Source organism: Belonocnema kinseyi, chromosome 7 (genome assembly GCF_010883055.1).
Source record: "Belonocnema kinseyi isolate 2016_QV_RU_SX_M_011 chromosome 7, B_treatae_v1, whole genome shotgun sequence".
NCBI lineage: Eukaryota > Metazoa > Arthropoda > Insecta > Hymenoptera > Cynipidae > Belonocnema > Belonocnema kinseyi.
Window position 1 is genome coordinate 122,671,728 of NC_046663.1, and position 10,761 is coordinate 122,682,488.

The 10,761-nt window shown below is 34.3% G+C and overlaps 1 protein-coding gene across 1 annotated transcript in view; it reads left to right on the forward strand.

Annotated features, from left to right (window-relative positions):
* LOC117176076 (ankyrin repeat domain-containing protein 50-like) overlaps window positions 1–10,761 on the forward strand; it is a 57,663-nt gene that overhangs the window by 25,800 nt on the left and 21,102 nt on the right. The window contains exons 5-6 of the mRNA XM_033366091.1: window positions 8,827–9,138; window positions 9,640–9,961. Coding sequence (XP_033221982.1) covers window positions 8,827–9,138; window positions 9,640–9,961 — 634 coding nt within the window. The remainder of the gene's footprint in view (window positions 1–8,826; window positions 9,139–9,639; window positions 9,962–10,761) is intronic.

Genomic DNA, 10,761 nt, shown 5'->3' on the forward strand with positions numbered 1-10,761 from the left:
GCGCAACTCAGTCATTTACAGCGTCTCCTACTATATTCACACGGACATAGCCCTGTCATAGTATTGGACCGCATCTCGTTTCAGATCTGGGATCACTGTGCAAACTTACTCTCACTACTTGCCACCACTCCGAACCTTAAATACCCTGAGTTAGCAAGACTTTGGAAATAAAGGCACGAGAAAAACATAGGGCGGGCTCGCGAAAGAATTGAAAAATCGAAAGAAAAATATATACATGTCCAAGATGCAAAAATTATCATCCATCAGAAAATTTTTGAAATTGGTGATTTAGTATTATTTGAGAATAATAAAACAGGAAATCTATTGCCAAACTGGAAAGGACCTGCTACTATTATTGGCATCGAAACCAATAATAATGGTGTACTCATTAACAACGAACGACAACGAATCCATGCGAACAAATTAAAACTATACTACTCCTAGTTTCAGGTACCATGAAGATCGTATTCCTGCCCGTATTATTCTTCGGGATCCGTGGTGATGTCCAAAATAAGGATCTTGGAGACCCTTCGATTTTCGCTAAAAATCTCGGTAGAAATAAGCTCTACCATGAGACTTGGAAACTGATTTCGGGATAATAAGGTAATGGCTGAAACAATCGGAAATCAAAATCGAATAATAAAAAATGTATTGAATAGCGCCTCGCATGATTTACAAACTCTACATGAATGATCAAAAGAAGACATACAAGAAATGAACAAATTAATAAATGAAACAAATTCCAATAAAAAAATATCGCAATTTCGAATATAATTACAGCCACAGAGATTGCAATTGCTAAGTATAGTGAGGATTTAAATTTAATACTCGATGCAATAAATGAGGGGAAGCACGGAACTGTTCAACCCCAAATTTTAACGCCCGAGATTTTGATAATAGAACTTCAACAACTCGAAGAAGTCAACAATAAAAAATACCCTAATAAACTGTTCGTTCAAAATTACCAACCCATATTTGATATATCCGAAAGCACAATTGGAATAACCAATAAACGACTCGTGTATATAGTAAAGCTTCATGTCTTAGAACACGCGCATTTGCAAACCCTGCACCTAATTCCTATTCCTATCCGTCAAGAAAATGTATTTATAGCCCCAATCCCCTCACACGAGATTATCCTCACAAACCCTGCAAAAAGCTTATATGCACCCATAGATTTCAATACTTTAAAACGTTGTAAAAATATAGACGAATTCCGAATTTTTAAGCGAACGCAACCAACTTATTTAATCAGCGAGATCCATTCATGCGAAACAACCATGATAAAACACCAGAACAAACAAATTTCCGACGAGGCATGCCAATTTTCAGTTTTTAGAATTCTTGAGTTAGTATTTATCCCATTAGGAGATCCTAACCAATATATTGTAATCCCAGAAATACCTTCAGAATTAAATGTACTATGCAGTTTAAAGGCAAAAACACTTAAACTTGATTCTCCGAGCCTTCTCTTTAGCAATGAAGATTGTATAATCCAAACACCGAAATCTATTTTAAAATTACGAAAATCTAGTATACGTCAAAACTACATCTGTTTCAAAAAAATGTAACCTAATGCCGAAGATATTAGTTTACTTAGCCCGCGATTACCTTTAATTCAAGAATCGCTACACTATGAAAACTTCAAGGAATTGCGACAAAATTTAACGACATGAAAACCTCATTACAGGCTATAAAATCACGCCGTCGAATACGGACTGGATTGCAACTGGTACGGACGTTCTTACTTATCTAGGATACGTAGCACTAGGATTGATAGCATTGTACGGTTCGTATAAAATAGGCTTCTTCGACCTTGTAAAGCGAATCATACCCAGAGACTTATGTATTCGATTATTTTGTGTTGATACAACCGTAAACACGACTCCTACTGTTCATTACACCGCGGTTGCTACGGCACCGCCAGTCCCAACTCCTGTAAAAGTTGTAGACTCAAACTCCAAATTAATTCAGGACGATAATGCAAAAATTGTTCCCAAAAGGGTTAAGTTGGGAACTTAGGGACTAAGTTCGGTCTAAGTAGAGGGGTGTGACTACGAGTTTGTAGTCATCCCTACTCCAGGTTCCAAATAGTTGGGATCTCAAACTGACCTGCCTTTCTAGCATCCCTTCAATTTTTTCGACAGACATAGCTCTCTGCTAGACGTGTATCGGTTTACGGACTTGTACCACTGTGTAACTCATTAAATAAAGTTGCGATATCTACGGATATCGCCCTTAAACAAAATAAGGGTTAATTCTTAATCAAACCCGTCACAGTATATAAGTTATAATTATAAATATGTATAATAAGAAAATTCATAAATTAAACGAAAGTTTTAATAATTTGAAGAAAATTCTAAAACGAGAGTCGATTTGGTTGCGGCCAGGTACTGTAAATAACTCTGTCCGGCCGGTACGTGACGAATCCAATAGAAACATTATATGACCGTCCCATCACTCCTCAGTGCGTTTTAGGTGCTGAAAATGAGCACAAACAGCCACTGGAAAACGCACTGGCGGCCCAGTGCCGTTCGCCAGTGCGTTTTCAGTGCTTTTTCATCGGCAGGGTATAGTCAAGAACAATAACATTGTACAACTTAAGATCAGATTTGATGGCATTAGTGGTATTTACAATAGTCCTATTCTTTCTGCTAACTCTTTCTAATATAACTATCAAACATATAAACATTTAAATACCCTGCCGATGAAAAAGCACTGACAACGCTCTGGCGAACGGCACTGGCCCACGAGTGCGTTTTCAGTGGCTGTTTGTGCTGATTTTCAGCACCTAAACCGCACTGAGAGGCGATGGGACGGTCATATAATATTCCTATTGTATTCGTCACGTACCGGGCGGGCAGAGTTATTTACAGTACCTGGCCGCCACCAAACCGACTCTTGTTCCAGAATTTTCTTCAAATTATTAACACCTTTGTTTAATTTGTGAATTTTCTTATTATAAGTATTTATAATTATAACGTATATACCCAGGAAACAAAAATCCATTCACTTCTGGCGAATGGGTTCCGAAGGCTTTTGAATTGCATATCTGTCACTGGAATTCCAACTTCCCGCCGATTTTTTTTTTAAAGAGTTTTAGTCGTTATAATTTTGTTGAGTAACTTATATGCTGTAAAAGACTAAGAACTGAAATAGTAAAAAGAATCGGGTAGACCTGCGCATGATTTCTTTTAAGCTTTCGATCATTTATAAATTTAAAAAATCGTGTAAAATATGGCTGCTTAACCCAAAAAAGTCGGTCTCATTCAAAAATAAAAAAACAGATTAAAAATAACCTTGCTTGAAATGGTCATTGCAGTACATGGCAGATTCGAAGCTGCTTGAGAAAATAACCGATTCACATAGTCACGAACCGATTCTGTTTTAACTTTCTGAATCTGCAAATGACAGATACGCAATTCACCGACTCGTCTTTTCAATGGATGCCTTTTTCCTGGGTACTAATATACTACTTTGAAGTTGAATTCCAAAATCTTCTCTGTTTTTACGGATCTCGATCCATTTACGAGATACGTTATATTCACACCAATTGTAAACGTCCAAAAGAAAAAGTTAGATAGCTGAAATATTCGAAACCCATATATTCTGCATTTCTAGCCTTCTCGTAGATAATTTCAAAATGTTACAAATTTTTAATTTTGATTTTTATTCCCTTTCAGTTGGTCTACTTGGTAGCCTAGTCGCATTGGCATAGGCACGCCGATTTTCGCTTACGCTATGGTACATACTACTAACACACCTTTTCATAGACCTCACAGACTAAATTTATTGGGTGAAATAGCTTTGAGAAATTCTCGGCAGGCACTCAGGTAGATAGATTTAAAGGTTCAGTTAGCTCGTTTAAATGTTTTGAGGGCTTTAATATGTCCTTTCTGAAATTGAAATTAAAAAAATCTGCCAGCTTTGCGGGCACATTCTCGTCGCGCGTGGCTTGCTTCGCTCGCAAGTTTTACTTAATTAAGTATAGTCAAATATTAAGTTTCTCAAAGCTCTGTAGGCTTTGATGTACACATTCTCATCGTGACACTCGCGCTGCGCGCTCGATTTTCGACAGATATTTTTAAACAGGTTTTCTTGTTTTTTTTTCTCGTAACTTTCGTCGTTTTTACACACATTTTTCTTCATTTTATTTTTTAACGTTATTTTTCACGAATAAAACAAAAAGTACGCGTCCTAACAAGAAGTGATTCTTAACGAAATTGTAGATCTTTTTTGGGATAAACATTTTTGTTAATTTACCTTTTTTTGTATCCTACACAGTTTGTCCACAAAATGGAATTTTTTATTTTCCATTATTTTTTGTGCAATCAAAATTTGAATTTTCGATTTTTGAAGAAAATCCAAAAATTGGTTATGATAATCTTATAGGGCTTTCAAAAATAAAGTTTTTCTTCTCCTGACTTTTTTTCGTAGCGTGCGTTTTTCGGCTTCAAATTTTGATTTTCGGTTGATCAAAAAATTTTTGAAAACGCTAAAACTCTGAGTTTTCTTTTTATCGAAAAAAGTCATAAGAATAAATTGTTTGTTCTTTTTAATACTATAAATATCCGTGCTTAGAATTTTCAAATTCAGAAAAAAGTTGTCTAAAAAATTTTCAAAATGCGCTCACCTTTTGAATTTTTATTAAAAATGACTGGTTCACGAACTCGTCCTTTCTTTTAGAACCTAAAAAAAGTGTGCCAAAGATGAATTTGATTCGTTCATTTTTTCGAGAGTTATCGTGTTTACGGACGGACAGACAGACAGACGCCATCGTGAAAACCTGATTTTCGGATTCAGGGGGTCTCGAAACGTGGAGATCCGTTGAAAAAGTGTGATGTCAAAATTCCCACAATTATAATACTTTCTCAATCATAAAAGATGAGAATATAATACGATCATAAATAACAAGCGGAGAGGCTGAAATTGAAATAAGAATTATATTATAAATAACAAGCAGAGAGGCTATCTCAATCGAGTAGCCGACACGCAAGGGTCTTTTGTGAAGCTTTCAGATTAAAATTTAGAAATAGATTTTTTAAATTTCATAGTTAACAGCCTAAAACATACTAATTCGGAATCTACGGGTTTCGATGATTTCAAATGTCTAGCTTTTTTTCAAAATGTTTAAAATTGGAATTCATACAACGTTTCTCGTAAATGGAATGAGATTCGCCAAAAAATACAAAATTTTTTTAATTCAACTTCAAAGTAGTATATTAGTATATAAGTTATAATTATAAATAAGTATAATGACAAAATTCATCAATTTAAAAAATTGATAATAATTTGAAGAAAAATTTAAAAGGGAGAGTAGGGTTAGCGGCGGCCAACTACTGTAAATAAATTTACCCGCCCGGTACGTGACGAATACAAAAGAACCATTATATGACCATGGCATCACTCTTAAAAGGACCTCTACAAGAACCTTAAAAAGGACCCAAATCTCTCTATCTCTGAGACTAAATCATTCAAATGGAACCTGCAGGTAGTCTCCAACCGGCCAGGCTATTTTGCCTGAGAATAATCTGAAAATTCTATCGGTAGGGTGACTACTAAATATCTCTTTGATTGTCCGATATAATTTCTTCCACAATCAATGCAAGTGATTTTATAGACAGTGTTGGCACATTTTCCCATTGGAATTTTATCTTTTTGGCTTGTAAAACAATGAAGAGTGTTTTACATTGGTTTAAATAGAATTTTTAAATTGTATTGTCTGAAAAATCAAAGACATATTTAGTAGTCAGAGTAAAAAAACACAAAAATCATGTGAACCGATAAATGAAAGAATTAATCAAACTGCACTAACTAAGCATGCTTTAGAAGAAAATCATGCTTTTGATTATGACAATGTTTCCATACGCGCTCAATTATTCTATGACTACGACAACTGCTTTGTATATTCACTCACTCACTCCCACGAAATCACTGTTAGAGTGAGTGCGTGAGCGAAGAAATATAACAATATATAGCGCCACTGTTTACTACGTGAATGAATGCGACCAAATAATTTGTATCGAGAAACACTACACCCGAGTCGCGGTACTGCTAACTTTTAGCGCAGGTCCGCCCTCAATAGTGAGAACATATGAAGGGACCCCACTCCTCCGACTATTTACTATGTTTAAATGTCAACTGTTTACATCCTGACAGTTTTTAGTGACGATTTGAATCATTATGATTAAAATTATTAAAATGAATGGAGTAAAGGAAACGTTGAAAGACATCACAAATATAAAATCTTCCGCCGTAAGTATCGAATGTATTTGATTATGAATTAAAATTGAAATGACAGTGAATTGTAATGTAGAAATGAAATGAATATAATCCTGTTTTCCGCCTCACAGGTGGAGTAAAGTATCAACATTTTTATTATATTTTATAATATTATTATAACTTACGACCTCATCTAATTTTTATCACTTTAAAACTGGAATAGAATACCACAACATAACCTATCTTATGTACGTCTCTCCATTGAATTATACTACAAATACTTATAGGCTAAAATCTCTACCATCAACATCACTTCCTCTATTTTACATTTTAGGATCAAAAATGCCCATTTTTATATTTTTGAGAAGGACAACCGACGTGTTGTGTAGGTTTGAAGCTTCGGGCTAATAAAATACCTTTTCTGAATAATCCTTTCTAGAAATAATGAAGTGTTCATATGTACGATTACTGTCTGTAAATAATTAAGGGACGCTTTTTGAAAAAAGCTAAGAGATAATATGCGATTAAAAATGGATTTCAGGGATTTCGAAAATAATAGTGGTGAAAAATGTGAAACAATTAGGGGAAAAAGGTGCTGAGTGTACAAAATTAATAAATGATGATTTTTCATGTAGAAGGCAACGTCCTCCCCACTCATTTCTACATTTCCAACAACAACAACAAAACTCAAATATCATGCAAAACGGTTAATATTGCAGTACTATCCAGAATTGTCAGTCCACTCAAAAAATCTTAGTAAAAGCATGCCCCTCTTTTTTCGTAGTTATTTCAGAAATAAATTAATAAAGAAAGATTTCTAAAACCCTCTAAGAAAGTTTATTAGATTTTGCGTGGATCAAGCCCTACTTAAAGTTTTGATTGGAAAACAGAGGCCCAGATCTACATAAGACCAAGAACATAATTAAACATTTAGTGGTTATCGAATTATGAAAAATGTAACATATTTTTTTCTGAAAGAACCACGAAAAAAGAGAAGCAAGTTTTTAATACGATTTTTTAGTGGATACAATTATGCTCGTTACTGTAAGGCGTGGAAAACTGGATATGAAATTCCCATATGAGTAATTCTATGGGAAAATGTTTGTTTTTAGAAAAACACGATTCACAGTTCTCGGTATTAAATTAGCATACTGATTAATTAAAATTAAATTTTGATACGCCCTTATGGTGCCCCAAAAATGACACTCGTAAGCACTATTTTTAAGTTTAAAAAAAGTAGATTATTTCTTACAACTGTTTAAATTATTTCCATTTGTTTAAATGTCTTGTCCATCACCACATTGAGAAGTACTGTTATACGATTAGTTGGACAAATTAGTCATTCTCAAGAACGTTAACTTTAATTAAAAAATTGTTTAAATGTTAAAACAATGGACTTATAATTTTCTCTAAACAAGAGGTAGAAAACTCTAGTTTTTTTGGGTAAAAATTCCGTTAACTATGTCGCTTATTGCTGAGTATAATGTACATATGGGCCATTCCACGGAAGTGGAATTAATTTAGAAAATTTGTTTGGCGTGAAATATTTCTTTTTCGTTCTTTGTTGAAAAATATTTAATACAAATTTTTTTATTTCAATGTGATATGCAAAATTTCCGCTAAGTAAGTTATTGAAAATTATCGTTTTAAAAAAGAAAAAGTATTTATTAAAAAAATGTAAGGCATTTGATCTAATATGCAATTGATCCTGAACTTCGAAATGAAGTATACTGAAAAGTTGCTCCATAAAATTTTCATAGATAAATTAGGCATTTTTATAAACAAATAGAGATTGTTCAAAAAAAGGAGCTAATTTTTTCACTTTCTGTTGATTAATATTCCTATCATATTTCAGAATAAACTGTAAACATTTCAAAGTGGAGAAATGAATAGTTATTGAATGATGAATTTTTTTCTGAAGCCTTTATAGGTTTCAAGCGTGCATATTAGATAAAATGTTTGAAAATATTTTGATAAACACTTTTCAGTTATAAAAAAGTTAAGGCGATCACTTTTTTTAACAATAATTTTCAAAAATTTATCCCTCGAATATTTTGCATATCATATTGATATAAAAAAATACGTATTAAATATTTTTCAACAAAGAACGAAGAAAAAATATATTTCACACAAAAAAATAGGGGCTAAATCGCTCATGGAATGACCCATATGTATATATAAACACTAAAAAAATCAGGAAAAAAGATCTTGAGAAATGGAAATATTTTAAACAATTTTTAATGAGTTAGGAAACGAATTGAGAAGTTACTCTTCGAATACCAACAATTTATGCTAAAAAAAAGGAAAAAAACAATTCTCATATGTGTCAATTTTACGGAAATTTAAGGAGCAGTGTATTTGGATGAAACTGGGTTGAGTTTTGTTTCTTGAAACCTTGAAAATTGGGGGGAGGTGGCCTTTCCTCAAAACTAAATTTATTGGACCACCCTAAATCATGATAATTATATCTTACAAAATTCTGCTGAAGATTGCACTCGACTATGCCAAGTCAAACTTATCAAAAGCCGTAAACCTTAAACTTGTTTACGTTGCATGAGAAAGACACGGGGCACTGTTTTGAATATGTATCCTGCATGTTATTAGGTGGTTGAGCAGCTTTTGGAACATGGAGCGAAAGTAGACTGTGCAGATTGGGATCAGCGAACGGCTTTAAGGGCGGCGGCCTGGGGAGGACATGAGGACATTGTCAAGGCACTCTTGCAGCACGGTGCTGACGTTAACAGAACTGACGATGAGGGAAGAACAGCCTTGATCGCAGCAGCTTACATGGGACACAGCGAGATCGTTGAGCATCTCCTCGAGTTTGGAGCGAAAATCGATCATGCCGACAGCGATGGCAGAACAGCCCTAAGTGTCGCCGCATTATGCGTCCCTTCTAATCACGGCTACGCAAAAGTGACTATCTATTCAAACTTCATCTCCTCTTTAGAACCTTGAATTCAGAATACTACTGACATTTTTTTTAAAATTATCCCTTACTTCCATAATTACAGAAAACAAACTTTTTAACATTTTTTCCTTAAATGTAGGTGTCAATTTTATTTTTAAACAGTCTATATTTTCTCATTAAAAAAAGTAGGTTAAGTTGAAAATATCAATTATACAAATGTCTGATCCTTGAGAGTCTAGTGTAGAATCCACCGTATACGATACTTAAATTATACATCATGGAGACGAGCCCAGTTGAGCTTAAATTTTTTCGGACATTAATTAATTTATTGTAGGTCAAAAAAGGTATTTTTCGTAATGTTTAAATTCCCATGTAAATCATGGCACCTACTTTTAGAATAAACGTCTCCGGCTAAATCAATACCTTGATCGCTTAGCGGAGTTTCAAAAAGTCTTTGGAATAACGATTGTCTAAAATTTTGATTATATAATATTGTTATGTTTTAGGTTGTTACAATACTTTTGGAAAGAGGAGCGGCTATGGACCATCAAGATAAAGACGGGATGACTCCCTTATTGGTTGCTGCTTTCGAAGGTCACAGGGACGTTTGCGAGCTGTTGCTGGAGTATGAAGCGGATGTGGATCACTGCGATGCCACGGGACGAACTCCATTGTGGGCGGCTGCAAGTATGGGACATGGGTCCGTCGTTGCGCTTCTTTTGTTCTGGGGCTGCTACGTCGACAGCATAGATAACGAGGGGAGAACTGTTCTCAGTGTGGCTGCTGCGCAAGGTGGCAGTGATGTTGTCAAACAGCTTCTTGACAGAGGTAGCTATATATTTTGCTGCTGTTACACAGATCAAGCCATGTTTAACTTTCCAGTCTTGATAAATGTCCGTTGGACAGTCTGCCTTTTTTTCTCAAAAAATCGGTTTTCTAAAATGTACATATTTGTGTAGTGATATATGGCCCAGGAATCGCCGATTAAAGGTTAGAGGATATTTTTTCATAAAAACTATAGAAATATGGTATTTTTTGTATATTTTCGAAGAAAAGTAAATTGCGTTTTTCTCCAAAGTTTTTTGACCTAGCTGACATTCTAGAGAAAACAGTTTTTCACCTATCAAGCTTAAATTTGGTATACTTATTCTACAAATGTATAGCTTCAGTATGTTATAGCATTATAAATTTTCAATAATAGTTTGTCGATTGTTTAAACAATTGAAGTTAAAAAAAGGATAGAATATTTCAAAAAGTCCGCCATTTTCTTGTATATCATCACATGTGAATTATCCCTGTTTACACGATAGCTACTTTTTAATATTTCACTAATTTCACAACTTTTTCTATTTGCGATGGCCCGAAGTCGACATATCGTGTCAGCCAGTTTCAAACGGAGATAACTTCAGGCTGCCGCGTACCAGCGATATTTACGTTTTTTTTAAATTGCTGTATTACCTTCAAACCTAATCTTTTATCTATTAAAATTTTGAAATTAATAAATTGATTTTACTATGAGAAAAAATGTTTAAAATACGAGGGTGGATTGATAAGTTTCCGGCCTGACCAAGAGATGGCGCCACTAGGCCTACCTTGAGGTGGCGTTCTATAGTACCATCCTTAGATAG